The 24,072-nt window shown below is 47.4% G+C and overlaps 1 protein-coding gene across 2 annotated transcripts in view; it reads right to left on the reverse strand.

The window, feature by feature from the left end:
- MATN2 (matrilin 2) overlaps nt 1–24,072 on the reverse strand; it is a 122,214-nt gene that overhangs the window by 83,476 nt on the left and 14,666 nt on the right. For both annotated transcript variants that reach the window (XM_032591931.1, XM_032591930.1), the window contains exon 2: nt 5,100–5,669. In XM_032591931.1, coding sequence (XP_032447822.1) covers nt 5,100–5,669 — 570 coding nt within the window. The remainder of the gene's footprint in view (nt 1–5,099; nt 5,670–24,072) is intronic.

The following is a 24,072-nucleotide window of genomic DNA, read 5'->3' on the forward strand; positions in this document are numbered from 1 at the left end:
AGGCAGCCCTGCTCCTGGATGCCACTGGCCAGCACAGGGTGTGACCATCAGAGTCCTTTCCTGGCATCCAGGAGCTAGAACTGAGGGAAGAGAGGCTTAAACCAAGGGCAGGTACCTGTCGGGGGCTGACAGGGTGCATGCTTTCTGCCCATGGAACAGACAGGAACGGGAGGCAGAAGGAGAAGGTGGAGAGAAAGTGGGACTGTCATTCGTTACTCTTCCACTTATTTCCACGGGGTAATATGATACGGCCCCTCCCCCTTAAAAGCTAGTTCAAATTGAATTTCGGTTACTTTCAAGCAAAAGAATCTCAAATCTTTTTACTAAGATAAAGTAAAAATTTTCCGTGTGTAAAATTTTACGGATGAGTGACTGGTGTTCCCAAAAGCAATGGGGTCCTCCCACCCCTGCCATCCCGTGGGACCGGCCTCTGTGGTGTGCTGAAGGGGAGGTGACTGTCCTGCCTCCTCCACTGGCCAGCAGCAGACGCATTTCTCAGAAGGCCTGGTAGGTTGTAACTGGGTCAAGGCCTTGTGCTCTGGGGAAGCAATCACTCATCAGCAGACTAGGTCACTGGCAAGACTGGATTTAAAAAAATTTTTTTTTAATGTTTATTTATTTTTGAGAGGCAGAGAGAGAGACAGAGTGTGAGTGGGGGAGGGCAGAGAGAGAGGGAGACACAGAATCCAAAGCAGGCTCCAGGCTCTGAGCTGTCAGCACAAAGTCCAACGCAGGGCTCAAACCCACAGACCATGAGATCATGACCTGAGCCAAAGTTGGATGCTTAACCGACTGAGCCACCCAGGACTGGATTTTTTTTTTTTTTTTTTAACTAGGAAATATGAATGTGCATAAATGCCTATTAACAGATGCATAAATGATCGAAAGAATGGTAGGGCTGACTGGGGGTCTAGAAAGAAACAATTACTGGGTACGCAGAGTCAGCGTTTGTTGAAATCCATCTGGCCTCCCGCTTAACACCAGAGCCCCAAAGGGCTGTAATAAAAAGTGTAGACTTCGCCCAGGCTGGTGGATGAAAGGTGTGTCTTAGGAACACTATTAGAGCCTTAATTTGTGCCTGGCCTGGGCGGGGTGGGGCTGTTAGGGTAGGAACTGCCAGCCTCTAGGCTCCAAATACCAGGCTTGGCTGATACAACAGGTAGCAAGAGGTTACTTAAAATCAGCCCCGCCCAGGTTACAATGAGTCATCAGAAAGCTCAGGATAGACCTGCATTTTTCAGCGCCTAAATTCAGTGTCCTCTCTCCCTGGGTGGCAAAAATGGCAGAGCCCAGGATGTGTAGGTTTTGGTCGTCTTGTAGACAGGGCCTCAATTCACAGGCTACCTGGTCTCCAAGTTTCCCTGGTGCCCTCAGGGGTGGCCTGAGAACGGAACCTCAGCGGCCTCCGCCTTGCTGTGGCTGGTGTGGGAATTCACCCGCCGGCAGATAAAAGCCGCTGCTGTGCCCAAGTTCATGTCCACACAGGCAGTGACAGCCAGAGCCAGGTCTCCCACTCAAGGGCAGTCTGGCTCCAGAGCCTAATCTCTTCCTAGTTTGACAATAAAGGCTCTGACCACACAGGAAGACTGCCTGTCTCCTCCGACCCGATCCGCAGATAAGCAGAGCTTGTCAGCTCTGCTCGAAGCACAGGAGCCCCAGCCCTTCTTCCCTCTGAAATCTTGTCCCTAGTTGCACCATGGCCTCCACTTTCCTGCCTACCCCTTCGTCAGCATTTTTCAAACGTGGGTCGTATCTCTTGAGCAGGTTATAAAACTAAGAGAGAATCTGGACTAGTTCTTTGCTGCTGCTGCTGCTGCTGCTGTTACTGTTGTTTTAATGAAATGGAACAATCAAGTGAAAATATCTTTCCTTTCCTGGCTTACTGCTGTCACCCACCGCACTCCCCTCAGTTAGCCAGGAAACTCCTATTCATCTTTCAAGTTTTTGTAGCACCCAATGGTCAAGATGTGAACACTGAGCCAGAATGCCTGGGCTCACATCTCAACACTACCACAGTGCTGTGTGACCTTGGATAAGTCATTGAACCTCTCTGGGTCTTAGTTTTCCCTTCTGTAAAATGAGAATTGTAAAAGTACCTACTTCACAGGTTTCTTGTGTGAATAAAATGAATTAATGCAGGCTAATAGCTCAAAACAGTGCATGAACATATTAATGTCAATAAATGGTAATGATTAGGGGCACCTGGGTGGTTCAGTTGGTTAAGCGTCTGACTTCGGCTCAGGTCATGATCTCATGGTTCGTAAGTTCCAGTCCCACATCGGGCTCTGTGCTGACAGCTTAGAGCCTGGAGTCTGCTTTGGATTCTGTCTCCCTCTCTCTCTGCCCCTCCCCCACACATTCTCCCCCCGCCCCTCTCAAAAATAAATAAAACAGTTAAAAATTTTTAAATAAGTAAATAAATAAATAAATGGCAATGATTATTAATATTATTATCTCCTTTTTAAAGCTCTCTAGAAGCTCCTAGGGAGACCCAGGTATTCTCTGACTAGAGTTCCCTCAGTCCCTGGTGCCTCTCCAAGGCCTCTGAGGTGCACATTTTGGAGACCCAACATCCCACTTCTCTGTGACGAGAGCATCTTTCTACCAGCCTGGAACCCTCAGGCCTGGCACGTGGAGGGTAGGGTAAGAGCTTGGGCCAGAGAAACTGCAAACTGAATCTCCGATCCTGCTATCTGAAGTTGCTTATCCTTTCTAAGCCTCAGTTTCCACTTCTGTAAGATGAGAATAATAATAGCATCTGCCACATAAGCTTGTTGTAAGTATTAAATGAAGAACATATGGAAAGTACCTAGCCCAGGACAAGCGGATTTGCTAAGTATCATATAGGTGGCAGATGGGGACATTGAGACTCAAGTCTGCTCTTCCCCCACCCTACAAAGCTTCCTATAAATTCTGGGGTGAATGTCAACCTCAAAGTTGGTTTATTCAGCATGGCTGGACTGTGGAGGTGGCCACCAGAAAATGGTTTACTTAAGAGAGGAATTTATAACCCCTGGCGTGCAGAGGAGTGAAATGAGCAAGAGCTTCGGAAGGAGAACCCACTACCTGCTGGCTATATGTTCTCGGGGAATTCACATAAGCAGTTACTAAGGTGTGAAGGGGGGAGGGATGGTATTGTGTTGTCTCCCCCAGATTTTTGTGAGGATCAAATATAAAAACAGAAGAGTAAGTGCTTTATAAATATTAGTTATTGAAATCTTTACTGCACAGTTGATAAAGAGGCCTCAGGACCTCCTCAACCTGTCAAGACGGTTGACAGGTCTGCTCAGCAGAACCCTGCCACGTGGTGGGAGAGAAACTGGTCTCCTCCGGGCAGGCAGGGGGCCTGGGTTCTTGGGCCACACCAACGAACGAATGGCATAATCCCAATATTTTCTTAAAAGCTTCCAGATTACAACAAAGTGCGGGGTGGAGGATCCAAACTGCCTTTTAATTTTGCTGCCTGACCATAAAGCACACAGAAAAGGTCCTTATTCACACAAGTCCACATCCTTAGCCTCATATTGCCTTTCCATTTCCTGATAAATCCAGAGCGCTTATAAAAGAACTCCATTGACATTTTCCAAGACAAATGAATAAACCCATCAATACTGTCACGGAACCAATTTCTTTTTTAATATTTCCAGGAAAAGGGGAACATAAATTCTGCAGAAGTCATTTAAAGTCATAAACCTTAAAATGTTTGCAGCGCGTTCTACTGGTTGAAGTTTTACCGGGCAACCTGGGCCATGGCACCCCATTGACACGGCCCTTCTGCGTGCCAGGCCAAACGGCACTTTTGAAAACTCTCCAAGAGACATTGCAGAGAAAAAGGTTCTTTTTTCCTTCATGGCATTGATTTTTTTAAGTACACATCTTTTGACTTGAGAGTCAAGAAACAATGGAGTCTCTGCTTTTTGAGGTTAGTGCTCAGCAGGGGATTAAAAAAAAACAACACATCAAAACACACCATCTTTCCTCCCTGAGGCTTCAGCGGGAGGAGTGGGGGTCCCAAGGCTGTGTAAGAGTCTGAGAAAAGAGTCCTCAGAGCCCCCGCTCTTGGGGAGCTGGAGATGAGTCTGGTCCTAAGCTCATTCTCCACACATACTCATACTTTGGAACACTAGTTATTTCCAAATAGGTTTTTTCCTTTTGCTTTCCCATCAAAAAAGCATGACAGTTGGAGGGGACAGGGACAGACGGATAAGGGCAAGGTAACACCGGACACTGTTTACCAGGTCAGGAGGCACGTCTCCAGTTTCCAAGCACTAGAGAGGAGGCTGGGTGGCCCCCTGAGCCCCTGCCCTCCTGGAGGAAGAAAGGACAAGCAGCCAGCTGCAGAAGCAGGAAACTGGGGAGAGGGCAAGCGGACCTGCTATGGAAAGCTGAGGCAGGAGCCCTGGGCGCAGGTAACTGAGCGCAGGCTGGCAAGGAAGGGAGAGAGAAGCCTTGTGGAGAGGAGGGTCAGAAAGCAAGAGAGGGCAGAGGACCCCTGAAGCAGAAGGCAGCTCAAGGATGTGGGCAGGTATCCCCCTTACAGAAGGAGGGGACCAAATCTCAGCCCTCCCCGTGCACTGGGCCTCTTCGAAGAGAAAATCTCCACCACTAGCACCACCATGGGGCAATAATGCTTGGTATTCGGCCCCATCCAAGGAGACATTGTGGAATTTTTTTGCCCTCCCGTCCCCATGTCTACTCCAACTCATGAATTCTAGCTTAAGGAATGCCAGGGCAGTCCAATGTGTTGGAGAAAAGCTTTGCCCATCTACTTGTATTCATTCTGCTGTCTGAGTTCAAACGTCCCTTCCCCAGAGGATTCTCCCTGGGCACCCTGGTCTAGGTTGGGTCCTGCCCTGAATTCTTCCTCTATGATACTGTTACAACTGCAGTTACTTACTTATCTGCATCATTACAGCCTCACTATCTGTCTCCTTGGCCAGAGTGTAACCCCAGGAGAATGCCATGTCTATTCTGGCCTTTGCTGAACACCCCTTGCCAACACAGTACCTGGGACAAGGTAGCACAGAAACAACAGGGGGAGATGAAAAAAGGAATCCTCATGATTCCCCCTGGAAGAGCCCCAGAGGAGCAGGACTTACTGCACAACTTGTTCTGGAACACCGAGGTCAGCGACTCCATCTGGCTGAAGTTGGCCACCAGGAAGACGTGGTCCTCATGGGGCTCGCTCCCGATGGCCTTCAGTGTGTTGAGGTCCACCTGGCCCACACCAATGGCAAAGATCAGGATGCCCGTGTCCCGTGCCTTTGCAGCCACCTCGGCCACGGAGTCCTGCGGCCTCCCGTCGGTCACGATCATTATGACCCGCAGCACATTCTCCCTCAGAGGCCGGGCACCCTCTGCTTCTGAGAACGCGATATTCAGGGCATACTGGATGGCCAGCCCCGTCATGGTGCCCGTGGACAGGTGCCTCATCCTCTTGACCGCACGCTCCACTTCAGACTTCCTCTTGAAGGTCTTGAGGGAGAACTCATTCTTGACGGTGCTGCCATACTGCAGCAAGCCCACTCGGGTGACGTCAGGGCCAATGTCCAAGAATCGCAAGATGTCCACGATGAACTCCTTGACTTTTGCATAGTCGTGGGTGTTGACGCTGCGGGAGCTGTCGATGATGAAGACCAGGTCTGCCCGCTTATTCTCACAGGAGCTCTCTGGGGAAAGAGGAGAGGTCAGATCCATTAGAAGAGTGCTAAGGCCCAGGGCAGCCTGGCTGTTGTTGGAAATCCTAGGGCTGGGGGTCACCTTCCAGACCTCCAATCTCCACGGGCTTTTCTTCCCCGCCCGGGGAAGCTGTAAGGGTAAAAAAATGTGCATGACTGTGTGACCGTGAGTATTGGCTACAAAGATACTATTTATTTTTGCAAGATAAACGGACACTTCAGTTTCTAGAAAGCCATCAATACAGTTTTTAGGTGGGCACACACCTGAGTGGGGCCAAAATGATTTTATTATTTACTGCATGCCACATAAGCCTGGCTGGGTACTGCAGGGAATAGGCAATAAGCCTAGGATGGGACCACCGTCAAGGAGCTTACGATCCACCTTGGGAACTTAACTAACGGAACAAATGAAAGCATAATTAGCGCGGTGCCGACACTAGATGTTCAGAGAACGGGGATGTTAGGGGGCTGGGGTCAAGGAGATAGGACGTGAACTGGTCTCACGCGGCGTTCGCATCCAGAGAAGGAACACGTGGAGGCAGACACGTGAACAGAAGCCTAGGATGGCACGAGGGTGGTGGAAATGGAGTGAGCGGTGAAGGGCTGCTAGGAGGTGCAGAGAGGAACGGAGTTGGAGGGTAACCCCGAGCCAGCTACGAAAGGCCTGGGAAATGTGCACCTGATGCCACCGGTGATGAGCACAGTATGTTAACATCACACCATGTAACTCAGCTCACCTGTAGGGAGGTTACATAATAACAAGCCAATGAGGGTGGCAGTGGTTTGCAAGGTGGTTGATGCCGACCATTGCCGCACTGGTTGAGAGGGGGCCTCCACCTCAATGAGGGGAGCAGGTGCTGAAGCTGGAGAAGGGACTGACTGAGAGACAAAGGACACAGTTAACGGGAAAAAGGCAAATGTTAAGTCTCTCCCTCACCCCCACCATACTTGTTCCAGAAACCCCAAACAAGGAGGCTAGAAGAGGTTTGAGTCTGTGGGTGAAACTCATCACATCCTGGGAAGAGGCTGATAGGGGATGAGATGAGAGGCCTCCTCCCTCAGAGGGTGCAGGAATTTCTCCGATATTCTGAGCTACTGCCTCCAGCCAAAGGGGGGTGCCTCCTCCCCTTCCTGGACTCTGTAGCTAAATCCAGATTTGACAGGGATTAGAAAAGGGATCCCAAATGCTTGCCCTAAATCCCAATCACCACAGCTGCAAGAAAGAGAGAGGAAGCCAAATATGAAACAGTGAACCCAGTCATCGAGATGAAAAGTGGGAAAGGCCCATGAGGTCATCCTGTCCAGGCCGGCTTGCCAGGCTGTGACTTGCCCCGAGCGCCTGCACACACACCTCGTCCACCGCGTGGCCTCACAAGTCGTCCGATCTGGGGGCAAGGAAGCACCCCCAAACCACAGCCTCCTGGCAGGAGACCAACCTTGTGCTGCACCCACACATAAAGCCGGGGCTGTGTGAATTCAAAATGTGTTTCTCAAACCAGAGGCCCCAGAAACTGCCTTCAAGGACTCTGGGAGAAAGATCAATATAAAACCTGACGTTTGTGGGATGTTTTAAAATCTATTTTCCAGAGTGCATTCTTCTCTATGGTCTCATTTGATTTTCAGAACAAGCTCTTAAGGGGAAAGACTAGTGTCATATCCATTTGGATACACAAGAAAATGGAGGCACTGAAAGTTTGAAAATTCCTTATAATACAGAAAAAAAAACCTATATGGAGACAATACCAACACCCACAGCATTAGGTGGTAGCTAGAACTCAAGGAACTGACGCTGGTGAAGAGCGTAGCCTTGGGTCCTGTGTGTGGGAACCCCCTTATCTGCCCACACCGCCCCCCATTTGTCTCCTGCCGGGCCCAGGCTGGGGAGAAGGCCGCTGTTCCTGCGCACAGGCACCTGCCCTATGAGGCAAGGGGCTGAAATCTTGAACCCCAGGGGCTGTGTCCACCCCGAGAAGCAGCTGGAAGGGCTGCCTCTTGTAATTTTCACAAAGGTGCCGATGGTCTAGCATGCAGCCCTGGGTCGGAGCCGTGGACGACAGACCCGCAGGTCCCAGGACACAAGACAAGGGCCAGGACCCAGGCTGGCCCCTCTCCAGGAGCCACCCGCACCCCACCCTTGATGTCTGAACTCACTGCAGGGAGAATGTGACCCAGTGACCTCCGCCTGCTGAGGAGAACTGCAACCAGGCTCAGACCCTGCCATGGAGGAAGATATTAAGGAAAGCCTTCTTGGGAGGGAGAGAGGAGACAGCAGACTGGCTTCCTGAGAACTCTTCCTCGGGAGATTTTTGGAAGCAGGAGGTCCTCTGGGGTTGGGATCTTTGCTGTGGGTCTTAGTCATGGTGTCAACATCCCATCAAGCATCACAGTCAATTTAAAGGGAAGCCTGGAAGTTCCATGGGGAATTATGTGCTAAACTGGATTAGCTCCCGTCAAAACAAATGTGTAGTTTCCACAACGCCTGGGCATTTACAAAAACACCACAAAGGTTCGAAATATTGTGGGAGGTGCCAAGGGAGCTATGGCTGTGAGCTGAAAGCCAGTCCTGGCAGCCCGAGTGACCGAGTGCTCCTCAGGAGAACTCCTCAGGTCCCTTAGGGGCTCAGGACCACACTCTTTCAGCTTGTCCCTGAGAAGGCCAGTCCGGTGGTTCTCAAACTTGAGGTGCCTCCCAATCGCCTCAAGGATTGTTCAAAACTAAGATCGGTGGGCCACACCTCCAGAATTTCTGATTCTGTACATCTAGAGTGACACCTGAAAATCTGCATTTCTAGATAGTTCCCAGGCAAAATTGATGCTGCTGGCCCAGGGACCACACTTTGAGAACCCCTAGTTTAGGTACTAGAGGGATCTCTGGAGAAACGAAGTTCTGGCAAGTCTGGACCTCACCATCTCACTGTGAATTCCCCCAAGTGGGAAACAGTCGCATTCATCTGCCTAACCACGCAGGTGGGAACCGAGTAAGTCTTCGGTCAACATTTGCAGAGTTAAATGGAATTCTGGCTGGTGGAGCAAGGTTTCAGGTGAAAGGGATTGAGCCACAGCAGTCAGTTCAAGGAGGTGGATGAAAACCACAAAGTCGGGAAGGTCTAGAGCAAGTGTAGATTCTGCTAATAGAGACATAGATTCTAGACCCAAATCTTGCCATTTTGTGAGGAAGCATAGCCACTTTGGAACTTTGGTTCATAGACTCATAGACTAATAAACTCTTAGAGCTGGAGGGATCGAAATAAAGTCCAAGTCACTCACTTTACAGAAGGGGAAACTGAGGCTTAGAAATGTGATTCCACCTCTGTGAGGCCTTATGGCTCGTTAGGGTCAGACCTGGAACTATACTAATGGCTCTTCCTCTACCTCATGGTGGACACCTTGGAAATTCTCAATACAGCTGGCATTACAATATGAGCTTTGTAGATGCTGGGGACATTCTGAAATATTTGCTGTGAAGAACCCCACAGCTTTTCCACGTGGGGACTGCTAAGAGGTGTTTCTAGACTCTCCTCTGTGTGTTCCCTTCACATACAGGTTCTGATAAATGACATCCCTGTGTCCCTAGCCTGGGAGAAGAGCGTGCAATCTTCCTTCTGGCCCCTCATGACAGACTTTCAACAGCACTGGATGAGGGTCTTTGGGCACATCATAAAATGTCATCCCTTGAACCACAAAGTGACAGTCTGGACCTTGTCACCAGCACTTCAGTACAGTCAGCTTGTCTTCAAAGCCCCCAAAGTTGGGGAAACTAGTGCCTCTTACCCTTGAACCTGAGCCAGGACAATTTTAAGCAACATTTCTACCCCAGCGGGATTATAGTTGCAACCTTGGAAGGATTTCCTCTCCTCAGGGTTGCAGACCCCTGACTAATCAGCCTCCCTTGCTCTGGCTAAATTCAATCACGGCCATGTAATTGTACAGTAAATATTTGGTGCCATCTGCCTGGGAAGATCAAAGCATGTTTGAGGAAGGAAAATATGTATCTATAATAAGGGTAAAATAATTTCATCCGGAGACTGAAAAGGAGCTCTGAAATGCTTAGTGATACAACAGACAGTCCTATGACCTGAGTGTAAGTCCAGCCTCTGCCACCTTCTGTCCATGTGGTCTCGCGCCTCTCCTTACCCTCTCTGACCCTCACTCTCTTCTTCTGTGAAATGGTGACAATAATACCTGCCAGGGATGTCGTGAAACTCAGAAGAATATAGTAATAATTTATAGCTACTGTTTATTGAGCACTTAGTGAGTACTGGGCCTTGTTCTGAATACTTTCCAGTTGTTGGCTTCTTTGTTCTTCACGAACACCTTAGGGAGTAGGTGCTGTTACTATCCCATTTTACAGGTGATGACAATGAGCCTAGAATGGCCAGATAACTAGCTCAGGGCCTCGTAGGGAAGGAGGGGAGCCAGGATCTGAACCCATTTTGTCTGCCTCTGTACCCCACGCTCTTAACCGCCAAGCAATACTCAGGAAGGATTTTATTCTTTTAGACCTGTCACCCTCAGCATACTCAAGATACACCAGGACTGCACTGGCCCTTCCTTCCCTGGAATCACAGCCTGGAAGCTATGGCTCAAACTTGCCTCCCTCCTGCCAAGGCCTTCTCTCTGCTACATGCCTATTTGTCTTTTTAAAAATTGAGTAAAATGATAAAACAGATGCTTGCCTCCCTGAATAGCAGTAGCCCAGTAAATCCGGCTGCTGGTCATTTCCATTCTCATTCATCTGACAAGTGCTTGTTGAGAGATCAGTAGGAGCAAGGCCCGGGGAAACTGCAGGATGGATGTGGGTGATGGAGGGCCGAGGGAAACTGCATCCCATAAGCGTTTGGTTTATGTGAATTGTGGTATATGGGCTGGTCAAAGAAAGACAGCTGGAGAGACAGACAGACCAAGAGAAAAGACTACCATGTGAGGTGCCTGGGTGTCTCAGTTAGTTGAGTGTCCGACTTCGGCTCAGGTCATGATCTCACGGTTAGTGAGTTCAAGCCCCGCATCGGGCTCCACAATGCGGAGCCTGCTTGGGATTCTCTCTCTCTCAAATATTAATTAAAAAAAAAAAAAAAAAAGACTACCATGTAACACAGCACCACAACCCTACCCAGTGTCATGCTCAATGAGTACATGTCCACAGATGCCTGAGACATGGCCCCTGAGGCCACCTCGTGTGGCTCTGTCACCTTGTGCCTCCTCCAGACTGTGACTAGTTCTTGGGACTTACAGGTGATTTCATGGATATTTCAGAGGCAGTTTAGACTATTTTTTATCCTATGCCCCCAAAGTGACTTAACCTGCAACTCCCCTGTATTTAGCACTTGATTGGGGCACGTGCTCCTTGGCTAGGGCTGCAAAGCCCACGGTCAAGTCCCTCCGTCTCCAATTCCCTTATGAGTCAGTCGCCAGCTGCTGTATAACCCCTGCCAGACATCTGACAGTAAATGTTGATGAGCTACGGCCCTCTGTGAATCCATTATGCTCTACTCACAACCTCCTAAAGAATCCCTGGGGAACATCCTGAAAACTTGATTATATTCTATTAGGGAAACACCCTGGGCTTCTTGATGGCATCTAAAACATACTTTGGACTCATTAGCAAATCATTCCCCACTTGGTAAGATTTCCCAAACATTTTTCCAAATGCTGGGGCACTCACGGGTCTCTCAACACCACCACACATGATGCCGGGAGCAACTGCGAGTAAGCCAAACTACGGAGTCAGGACCAGAAGGGACTTCTGAGTGCTGGAATGATGAGTCAAAACTAACAAGATGAAATCTAATTGGTATAAATGGTAAGCCCTGCACGTAGGGCTCAAAAACCCAAGGGTATAAACCATAGGGAAAGAACATCTGCCTGTCAGCCAGTCACGTGATAAAATCTCAAGCCAGGATGGCAAATCCCAAGCTTTGCACGCCATCCCCCTGGCTTCCCGACCTGGCACCTGTGAGACCCCTAATCAATCGCAGGCTCAGAATCAAAGTTCTGCCACAGCACAGCTCCCGGCTTGGCACCCTGAGTTCCCTCCACCTGGTGTCTGGAGGGGGCTTGGGGAATGAAACCGATTTGCCAACCAGACCCTTTGCAATTGGGCTCTTAGATCCCACCCAACCATAATGTCCCAACCTTCTTCTTCTTTTTTTTTTTTTTAATGTTTATTTATTTCTGAGAGAGAGAGGGAGACAGAGTGCAAGTGGGGGGGGGGGGCAGAGAGAGAGGAAGACACAGAATCCAAAGCAGGCTCCAGGCTCTGAGCTGTCAGCACAGAGCCCAACGCAGGGCTTGAACTCACGAACTGCAAGATCATGACCCGAGCTGAAGTCGGACGCCTAACCAACTGAGCCACCCAGGCGCCACCCCCCACTCCCCACCACCCCAACCTTCTCATCAATGGCTTTCCTGGCCTGAGAGAATAGAGAGACTCTCCCGCAAATGGAACTTGCTCTTCTCTTTACAGCAGAACTTCCCTATAAACGAATATTTTGGTGAGTTTCATTGATCAGAATCACACTAGCTAAACCTGGCAGCTGTAAATTCTCAGGATACTCTTTCATCAAAGCAATTTCTTCCAAAGCCACCACCTAAGGGTCACTGACAGCATGATCAATCATGTTCATGGGAGAGGTGCCTGGATGGTTCAGTCGGTTGAGCGTCTGATTCTTGATTTCAGTTCAGGTCATGATCTCACAGTCCGTGGGGTCAAGCCCCACATCAGGCTCCACACTGACAGCACGGAGCCTGCTTGGGATTCTTTCTCTCCCTCTCTCTCTCTCTCTGTCCCTACCCTGCTCTCTCTCTCTCTCTCTCAAAATAAACAAATAAACTTTAAAAAATAATCATGTTCATGGGAGAACGAACTAATGAAGGCTTTGGCCCAGCCCTCCCTACCCTATACCTTATCCCCTGACAATATTAGTCTGTAGTTTCCTACATCCTCTCTAGGCTGCCTCCTCAGCTTAAGACTCAACCCTGTGGGCACCTATTTCTGAAAACCTTTCTTTGATGCTCCCACCCCACCAGCCTAAATTAGGCCTTCCTCTGAGTCCTCGGGTACCTCCCCCAATTACCTCTGCTTGGACGTGTTCCCACCAGCATCTCACGCATGGAGCCACCCCACCACATGCGGTATATTCTGTGAATCCCTGGTATCCACATAGTTCCAGGTATGATGCTCCATCATCTTTTTGATGCACATGTATGACTGGGAGGGGTGGAAGGACAGGGAAGAGAGAAGGTGCAGCTACTCCTCCAGGAACTGGGAGCACTGGGAGCACTCAGTGGAGATATAAGAAAGAACCCCCACAGCAGTAACCTCAATGTCTTGATGACATCAGAAACACCTGGGGTGTGGGGGCCTCTGGGTGGCTCAGTCAGTTAAGCATCTGACTCTAGACTTCGGCTCAGGTCATGATCTCATGGTTCAGGGGTTCTAGCCCTGCTTCAGGCTCTGCATTGACAAGGTGGAGCCTACTTGCTATTCCCCCCCACCCTCAAAATAAATAAATAAACTTAAAAAAGAATAAACACCTGGGGTGTGTATTTAAAATGCCGAGCTCCAGGCAGCACCCTAGACCTAGTCAGTGAATTCACCCTAGGCAGTGAATCTGACTCTCTGGGGCTAGTGCCCAGGAATCTGCACTTGTAATCCTTTCCGTTGATTCTTGAGACAAATCTGAGAGCTCCATCCCAAGGGGTATGTGAGCCAGAAAGATCATGTACCACTGAGCCAAGAGTCCAGAGGAGAAGACAGTATCAAAGGAGCCCTTTCCAAGACCGAGAGAGACCTTGTAAGTATGGCAACCATACATCCTGGATTTTCCCACGTTCTCTTCTGATGTTGGATCATGTACGTGTCAGCTATGTCCTGGCTTTCAACTAGGTTCAGAAAATAAATAAGGCAGGCACCATTATTGCCCCCAGTGCTGACCCTTAGAGTCTGAATAACAAGTCCACTGGCATGGGGCAAAAGAGTGGTGGTGGGATAAGGATTTCAAACCCACGCCAGTCTGATGCTAAGACCTGCACCGTTAGCCCCTACTTCCCAGTACGTGAAGTGATGTAAAGAGTCTCCTATGAACAGGAAAATGTCCCAGAGAAGAGCCTTACCTAACTGCAACTCCTGGTTGCCAATTAACACATTTTTCCCTCGATGAAATCTGGGGAGGACTGGAAGCAGAGACTGGATGAGCCCCGGGAGTTAAAGCTCAACTCAAGACACACTCCCCCAGGGCACATGTCTTCTTCACTCTCTACAGTGGGCCAGTGCCTTGCGGTGGGGGGCACCACTGTGCCTTAGCCCCAGGGATTCACCTGCTGCACGCATCCACGTCCAAAAGTGACTTGTGCCTCACCTGGCAGTGCCGACACTAAGCACCATTCGCGACAATGTGCCATGATGTCATCCCACAAATACCAGACTTACTGGCCTGCAAACCCACAAAACAGCAAGACAGACCTCTGGGGTCACCACTGGGCTTTATTCATCTGTGTTTCACCACCCCCTGGCTCAGGGCTGGTAGACAGAGGGGAGAGAACTGAAGGCACTATGGGCAAAATACAGTGGTGGAGTTGTTGGTGTTGACAGGTAGAAGATGCAATCCCTGGCCTCTGGGGGCTTACAGTCCAGGGGTTCGGTGAGACAAGCATACAGAAGCCTGTGGAATGACGCAGGGTAAGGTGAATCATTATCTGGTAATCCTAATCATGGCATAGGCTCAGCCAGAACAGCCCGTCCCTTGACCATAAAGAAGAGTCGCTAGAGACTGTAATTCTGAACAAGGAGGCACAAACAGCAAAAATATAGAGCAAATACGTGCTCTACCTCTTGGCCAACTACTGAAGAGAAGAGTAACAAGTACAGCCAGATGGAGTTGATTTCCATGGACTCCCCCCTTGGCTCCCATTCGTCCTGCTTTGAATGCCTGGTTGGGGAGGAAAGAAGATGGAAGAGGGCTGAGGGAAGGGATGTTGTGGCTGGCCAAGCCCCCATCCTGCCAGAGCCCCTCCAGTTTTTTTCTCTGCTCTGTGTGTTCTTCTTCTCCTTTTTTTTAACGTGTATTTATTTTTGAGAGAGAGAGAGAGAAAGAGAGAGAGAGCAGGAGAGGGGCAGAGAGAGAGGGAGACACAGAATCCGAAGCAGGCTCCAGGCTCTGAGCTGTCGGCACAGAGCCCAACGGGGGGCTCGAACCCACGAACCACGAGATCATGACCTGAGCCAAAGTCAGAGGCTTAACCGACTGAGCCACCCAGGGGCCCCTTGTGTTCTTTATCACAGACCTGCTTGTTCCAATGAGCTGGGTAAAAAGTCGAGCCACCACATACCAAGTGCTTCTCTCAAGAACACCGGAGATACGGTCAGAACGTCAATCCTTATTCTGTTAAGGTCTTTCCAACACCCACAAGCTGAACCAAAGGTCCCGGGCAGCAGCTGGAATTTCACTACGGCCACGTTTGCTCCGTGTCTACCTTCCCCGGCTATTACCAGGGAGAACGTCTGCAGAGCAGACGGAGACGAGTGCACTGGGAGGGATGGGTGATGGGTGCTATCTGGCTGTGGAGATGCACACTGGGAAGCTTTTGTGCAAAATATACTCTCCAATGTCACAATGAGATTTTGCTGCTGTTGTTCTTTTTTAAAGAAGGTTGTGGTGAATGAACTTGCATCTTTGGGTAGCAGTGAGGGATCCTGGATCGACACCAGCTCAAATTTCAGTCGTCCCTGCTGATTGTCATAAATTCCTTTAGGAACACAGCTCTCTCAGGCCCTCAGGGAGTGTGTACCAACGAGCCAGCAAAATGGAAAAGAAAAAAAAAAAAAAAGGAAAAGAAAGAAAGAAAAAACATGCCACATCACACCAGTCTCCTCTAGTAGCTGTTACATGAGCTGAAAGAAAAGACATCATATGAGGTTCAACAACTGTGGTTTCCAGAACCCTGGACAATTTTCTTTGCAAAGGAGCCAAAGAGAAAGCTGCCCTGGTTTAGCCCTGGAGAAAACAGTTTCCAATGAACTGAATGAATTTCCTTGCAAGGTAAAGCAGTTTGTTAAAGTTTCACTAAAAAAAAAAAAAAAAAAAAAAAAATGCCCCTCACATCTTCTCTGAGTTTGTCTTACAAACAGGCTTTCTCCCAATCGATGAAGAAAAATATAAAGAAGTCCTAAAATAATCGATGGTTTTTAAACTCACTGAGGTGACTGAATAGGTGCAGAGTGAGTTTGGTATTCTCTATCAAAATCCCTCTCGCTGTCTTTCTTCCTTTCCCAAATTGAGAAATGACTCATATCTTAACATCGTAACCTACACACACACATATACACCCTCAAAACCCGCCCGTCCCCCCACGAGATAGCACAGAAAGTACTGAGAAAACAGTTAGGTGATTTCTTCTCTCTGCAAAGTGAAAAACAGCGTAGGCGGCTTTAAAAAAAGCAGTGGGCATTTAACCCACAGGAGCGTTTTAACTAAATAAATTGAGCAATTGCCTCATCTGCTTTCTGGGAGTTTGGCAAATGGAACTCGGGAGCAGAGCAGAAAGGCCCGGGAATAGCCGTGCAGGGTCAGGCCGAACAGATAACAGCCAGGAGGAAGGGGATAGAGGCCCTGACGCGGAGTCTTGCACCCCTTTCCCTGCAAGGGGAGGGCGCAGGCACACACAGAGGGAAGGGAGAGCGGTTTCCACAGCCCTTTGCCGGCAAAGGCAAAATGGGTCTTTGGAGACACTTCTCTCATCATTCTGGTTTGGCTGAGTTATGCAAACATTATAGAACCCCCCTCTTTGTGCTAGGCATTGAGGATACAGTATGAGAACCAATCTCAGCCTGGGAGGAGCTGACAACCTTTTAAAGAAAGACAGATTCAGAAGATTTATGAAAAACACAAGCAACTAGAGCCTGGAGGAGAGCACTGATCCCAAGATGGCGGAAAGGGAGATGCTGGAGAAGCTGATGGGTACTACATTATTTTGTAATATTATTCTATTAGTAGAGGACGAGCAGGTGTTGGTCAGGCAGAGTCGGGGTGGGCACTTTAGGCAAAGGGTCAGTGTGAGCAAAGGCCTGGAGGTCGGAACAGGGTAGGGGGCTCACGTGCATGGGTAACCACAGGGGGTGTGGTATGGCTGGGTCTTGAAGGGCACCATGGAGGATGACAGGGCCAGGTAGGGAGGGTTGCGTGCACCTCCTATTAAGAAGTTTGGACTTTACGGGGTGCCTGGCTGGCTCAGTCAGCACAGCATATGACTCTTGATCTCAGGGTCATGAGTTTAAGTCCCACATCGGGCACCGAGTTGCTTAAAAAAAAAAGAAGAAGTTTGGACTTCGCTAAGGAGCCAATGGGGAACCACTGTGTGCCATCCCCCTTTAGGGGACATTCTAGGGGCTCCTGACTCAGCCCAGACATCACTCTTCTCCATCCCTGGCCCAACCCAGAACCAGTCTCTCCAAGCCCACCCTCCCACCCCTTGCTTTCCCTTCAAGACCCCAGCCTGGTGTCAGATGTAAATTAATATCTTCTATGTATAAACTAATGGAGAAGGCACCAGAGAGAATTTTAAGACAGTTCCCTCATCTTTAGGAGTTGAGTTTCTGCCCCGTTGGTATCTAACCCTGGAGCGAGTCTGCCTGAAGGACTTTCAGGGGTGGAGCAGACAGCTTAGGTCGGCAACCGGACCCTCCCAACGCCTCTCTCTTCCGTGCGCACTCCCGTACCTCTGTTGCTCGCCCCAGTTAGTTCAGATGTCACCTGAAATCACCACTGATGGAACGTCAGTTGGCACTCAGCACGAAGTGCTACCTCTTTCAGGAATCTTCCAATAGTGCAGAAGCAAGAACGACAAGAGCCATACTTCCCAGACCCCGGGGCAGCTAGGGCTCTGGGTAACAGGTACCACCAATTAGATATCCTCACAAAGGAGGAAGCAAGGTGGAGTCTGTTTCTGCTGGCAAGAAAGGTTGTAGAAAGACAGGCTTGGTGTTCTAGTATCTGCTCACCAGCTTCTTGGATGCAGTTATGGTGACAGGAGCATTCTAATCCCAGTAATGAATTCTTGTGTGACGGACCCAATTCCCACTTCTCCAGTCTTTCCAACAATTATGTAAGTACCTCATTCCCAGTATGAAATCCCTTTATTTATTATTTTTTTAATTTTTTTTCAACGTTTATTTATTTTTGGGACAGAGAGACAGAGCATGAACGGGGGAGGGGCAGAGAGAGAGGGAGACACAGAATCGGAAACAGGCTCCAGGCTCTGAGCCATCAGCCCAGAGCCTGATGCGGGGCTCGAACTCACGGACCGCGAGATCGTGACCTGGCTGAAGTCGGACGCTTAACCGACTGCGCCACCCAGGCGCCCCCCTTTATTTTTTTTTAAGTTTATTTATTTATTTTGAGAGAGACAGAGACAGCGTGAGTAGGGGAGGGGCAGAGAGAGAGAGAGAGAGAATCCCAAGCAGGCTTCGCACAATCAGCGCACAGCCCGATGTGGGGCTTGAACCCATGAAACCGTGACATCATGACCTGAGGCAAGACCTAGAGTCAGATTCTTAAACCGCTGAGCCACCCAGGCGCCCCTGAAATCCCTCTCTCTTTACAATACCTAGAGAGCTTTGTTTCCCGCATTGGCCCTGGTGGTCCCCTCAACTCCTCAACATATCTGCATTTGCCACCACGCTCATCCACAGTGGGTTCCTACTGAGAGCTCCAAACACACTGAAACAAACAAACAAAAATACTACTGGGCATGTTCAGTCCTCTTCACAAAGCTCACCTGAAGGCCTAGTGCCTCCAAGCTTTGTGAAAGTGGGGCCAACTCTCCTCCCCTCCCTGAAACCTCTGCACGCCTCCCCCACCCTTCTCGCCACAGTGACTCCCCCAGGCACTTAGATCGTTCTCATTCTCCAACTCATTTGGAAACTGTCCTCTCTCCACTTTGATACGATGCTTCATTTCCTCCACCCTTACTCATCTTGGCGTAGGTCTCCACTCCCTAAAATATACCGAGACCGTGGGTTACACAAAAGGACAACTACTGAGCCTGCTATTTGCTTCCTCGTCACTCATAGTGCTTGGGTGAGTGCTCGGCTCCAGCTGCTGTACTTGACTCCATTAAGCTTAACGCCCTATGTTGGGGTTGCCATGGAAGCCAGAAATAACATTTCAAGCATCCCTCACAGCCTTGGTGACTTTGGTTTCTAGGCTGTTCTACAAATAGTCTTTCTTGCAGCTGATCATTAAAATGAAGATCAGCTAATAAGACAGCATGTTTAATGAACTAAAGTGGTATTTGTTACCGACCTGATAATCACAAAGTATTTAGGATGTGCAAACTTTAAGACCGAAAGGGACCTTCAAGACAGGATTCACTGTCCCTATTTTACAAGCAGCGAATGTAGATCATGCGGTGTAATGGTAGGGCAGCCTCCCGACTCTCAGGCCACCCATGTGCCCCACCTAACACACATTCCCCATCCTGGGCAAGTTACTTGCTCTAACTTCAGTCTCCTCTTCTGTAAGATGGGGACAATGACTGTACCTACCTCATAGGATTGTCATGAGGATTAAGTAAGTGAATGTGTGTAAAACATGTAGAATGGTGCCTGGCACAAAGTGAGAGTCAAAAAAAATCACTTATTGTGGTTATTATGATTATTATTATCCCCACCTGGTATTATATTGAAGGCTATAGGGAGGCAACACGGCATAGCACAAAAAACAGCAGACTGGGAGTCCAGTGGTCCATGTTCTGATCCCTACTCTGCCACATTAGCTACATAACCTCCTTCTTTTGGGGAGGGGGGTGGGGCATGTCACTTTGATCGCTAGGGTTGGACTAAATGATGTCTCAGTTCCTTTCCAGTTCTAGTACACCACAGTGTGAAAGAAATTAAGTTAGGTAGGGCTGTTCCTTGACCTTTATAAATGGTTATATCCATATCTACAATGATAGCTAATGTTTACTGAGCAATGGTTATATATCAACACAATGCTAAATGTTGTACATGTATTAACTCCTCACTTTTTGCAACAACCTGTTGTCTGCATTTAACAGGTGGGAAACTGAGACACAGAGAGTTTAGAGTAAGGTCACACTGGTAGTAAGCGGTCGAGCCAGGATTCAAATCCGGGAAACTGAGTCTAGAACTCATACTCTTCAGGATTAACCTACAAGAAACGACAAACTTCCACACACAACTAGACAAGGGTGCGATCTGCATGACTTTATATGACATGAATGTTCCCTAGTTGTAACTGTAGGATACCCTGCCGGCTGTATCCATAAATTCCCAGCAACTGGCACTGTTCAAGAAGGTTTTGGGAAACTTGCCACAGAATAAAATAATTCTTAGTTCTTCATTACACTCCAGAGATGATCACCTCCACCAACATCCCTCACCTGGATGATGGCATTAACTTCCCAACTGGCATTTGCCTTTGCCCTTCTACAGACTGTTCTCAATCCAGCAGCCAGAGTGATTCTTTAAACACAAGGGAAATCACCTCACTCCTTTGTTTAAAACCCTTCTACGGTTCCCATCTGTCTGAGAGAAAAGCCAAAGTCCTAACCATGGCTCCCAAAGGCCCACATGTTACTTCTCTAAGCCACACTACACTGGCATTGCTATTTCTAAACACTTCAGGCATGCTTTTACCTGCTGTTCCCTCAGCCTGAACATTCTGGATTCAGTGACTTGCCACCCCCCCACCACCTTTGGGGGCGTGTAGAAAGCACCCCCTCTCAGTGAAGCCTTCCGTTTCATGATCTAAAATTCCCCACCCCCATCCCAGCCAGCACTCCTAACCCTCTTTCTGGCTTTATTTTTCTCCATAGCATTTATCAACTTCTCTCATATATATTTTACTTATTTATTTTTGATTGTCTGTTTCTTCTATTAGAATACATGATCCATGAGATCAAGGATTTTTGCCTATTTTGTTCCCAGCAGTGTTCCCAACACCCCCATCACTAAGTGACTCAACAGCTATTTGTTAGATGAATGAAGGAACAGGCACATATCTGGGGTCCTGTGACACGAGAAAACAGCATCAGACCGTGACTTGAAGAAGGTTTCTTACAACTTTCTTCTCACCTCTCAAAGGTTATTCCTAGAAAAAAAGACTCGAAGCAGCATGCCTGGATATTTATATTTCTAAACTTCTACAGAAACAAGATTAAATCTACTCTTGCATGAGAGAACCTCTAAGAATCCAATAGATAACAAGGGCAAAAATAAGCATAATTACTTCCATAACAAAAAATGTTTTAAAAAGTGTTTAAAGGTTGGAGATGCACATTTACTCTAGCTCTTGAGGCAAAACCAGTACCAGAGAACGGAAGTTACAGGATCAATCTCGGCATGCTATAGGATACGGACAATATGTATGGATTTCAGCCAGCTGTGTTTCAAGATTCCTAGAAAAATTCATAAAGCATTTACTATACAAGTTTTAAATTGCATTAAACACATTTAAATTGCATTTAACACATTTCCATTTATCATACAAGCCTTAAATTTGCAAAAAAAAAAAAACAGTAATAAAATTTAAGGCTTTGACATTCTTTTTTAGTTTTTTTTTAACATGCACCAACCATTTGGGTAATTTTTTTTCTTGTGCTCTCTCTCATCTGTCACCTTAATTACTACTTCCTTCCTTCCATTTTGTGTGCTTTCAAGAAAATGGCTTACCACAGTAGAGTGGACAACACTAGAGGTTGACGACTTAAAATTCATTCCTCTCCTTGACCCCTTCCTACTCCCTTGCCTAAGATTTCAAGCAGAAAAGAGGTGCCCATGAGCTCCATGAGGGCAGACCCCACCCCACCAGGAAGGATTCTTTACTGAACCAAGCCAGTCATGGTTATCTTACTCTCCAGACTAGGTCGTTGGAGTGGGCATTCAATCCAGTTTGAGCCAGTGAGGAGTAAGGGAAACTCTACTGAAATTTCCAGAAAAGGTTCTGGTCTCTGACAAAAGGAATGAACCGAGGAATGTAAAAGTCCTCTTTATTCTCTTCCTGACTTGACCATGATCATGGAAAAAAGTGATGTTTGGAGCTACGGCAATCACCTTGCGACTACAAGGCAAAAGGCCAAGGAAGGAAAGCCAATCTCCTGGGACAACACATCTAAAAGCTAGAAAGAACTCTGGCCTCAATGACAAAACAGAGCTGCTGCCACCAGCTGGGAATCACTGACCTCCAAACTTCTTGTGAGATATTTAAATCTCTTTTCATAAAACCACTGTTAGCTTAAGCCAACTGCAATTTACCTACTACCCAGAGAATTCACTACTGATACCGAGCTTGCTACAGAATAGCTGCTCAATAAAAATGTATTCTATGTATGAAGGGATGGATCTGATGGTACAAATTTTGCCATTTGAAAAAATAAAATTTATTAGACTATTTTGCTAAGTATGCATATTTTCTAAAATACTCATGTAGTCAATTCAGTAGAGATTCTTCTCTAAGACCAATATCTGATTTAAGGTTTAAAATGGTTAAAAATGCTATTTTATATGTCAGTAGATGCTCAAATAAATAAATACAAATTAGTAATACTAATAATATTAATAAATGTCATCTCTCATTCATACATTCATTCATTCATTCATTCATTCAGTACACGTTTAGTGGGAGGCTACTAGGCCAGATGCCTTAGACCCAGAGATGAAAAGACCTAATTCCTAGATTTAAAGATGTGACCGTAGAGTGGGATCTGTTAATTCCATTTTGCAATGCACAAAGTGTTTTTTAATAATAAATTTTAAAATTGACAATAACAGCAATGAGCATTTACTGAATGTTTACTCTGTGCCAGTCTCCATGCTAGCCATTTGTCTGCATGGTCATTCCCACTTCTTATCGTCCCCATTTTACAAGTGAGACAACTGGAGGTTAGGGTGGTTTTGTTACTTATTCATGGTCACACAGTGGAAAGCCAGAATTCACATTTAATAAAAGTTAGCTACTGTTACTTTTAACACCAACTGACAAGAGTGGTAGCAGGTGTGGGAAGATTCAAGAGCCACAGTTGACTGCAAGCTCGTAAGAAAATGGCACAAGGAGATTATCAGGAAAAAGGAAGCCATCTTAGGCTGTCTCTGCAGAGCTAGAGGCTCCTGATCCAGGAGTGACAGTTCAGGACACCATTCTGTATTTAAAGGAAACATAGGCAGGGTTATTTCTCCCTCCTGAGCTTTAACCTGTAAACCAAACTAGCAGTTGAGCATCTCCAAGGGATGTCCCTTTGGATGCCCCTTAGACACTCCAACTGAACGTGGAATTTGATCTCACACAAGGTACTCAATGTTTGTTGAGTGAATAAAAATTTAGTTGCTGCGGTTGTGTGTGGTAGTTTTAGGTTACAGCGGTTCGCATTCAAGGATTATGTCTGTCTCGCCTGTGTCTGGGGCTGGCCTCAGCTTCAGTGGCTGGTTGGTTTATGGCTTGGTTCCAGCCCTGACTCAGTCTGACCACTGGCTGGGGCAAATGTCTACATGAGAAGAGACCATATGGCAGGAGGAGAAAAGAGCTCCCCTGAGCCCTGGGAGACTTGGTCTTAAGTCATAGGTGCTGCCGGTGAGTCACTTCATCTCTGGGCTTTGGTTCCCTCAACCTATTTCTTAACCTTTATTTGTACCAAGAACTTCCATGGCAGTCTGGTGAAGCCCATGATCCCTTCTCGGAATAAACTTGTTAAATGCCTAACATAAAATGCAACACCCACTAGGATGGCTACTATTTAAAAAACGCAGTATACCAAGCGTTGGTAAAAATACAGAAAACTTGGAATCCTTGTGCATTGCTGGTGGGAATGTAAAATGGTGCAGCCACTGTGGAATACAGTTTGGCAGTTCTTCAAAAAGTTAAACAGAGAATTACCATATTTCTCAGCAATGTTATCCTTGGTATATATCCAAGAAAAATTGAAAGCAGAAGCTCAAATGGATACTCGCATGCCAATGATCATAGCAGCATTACTCATAGTAACCAAAAGGTAGAAACAACCCACGTCCATCAACAGACAAATGGATAAACAAAATGGGTATCTATATCTATATCTATATCTATATCTATAGATAGATATATGTATAATGGATACCTATCTATCTATATATATAATGGAATACTATTGAGCCATCAAAATGTTTGGATACATGCTACAACACGGATGAACTTAAAAACATTACACTTAGTGAAAAAAGTCAGACACAAAAGCATGAAAATTATAACACTCCACTTATATGAGGTATCTAGAATAAGCAAGTTCACAGAGACAGGAAGTAAAAAAGAAGTCACTTGGGAAAGGGAGTCACTTCTTAATGGGTACTTTCTGATTGGGATGATGAAAAGTTCTGGACAGTGATGCTGGTTGCATAACAATGGGAATA

This window comes from Lynx canadensis, chromosome F2 (genome assembly GCF_007474595.2).
Source record: "Lynx canadensis isolate LIC74 chromosome F2, mLynCan4.pri.v2, whole genome shotgun sequence".
NCBI classification, from domain to species: domain Eukaryota; kingdom Metazoa; phylum Chordata; class Mammalia; order Carnivora; family Felidae; genus Lynx; species Lynx canadensis.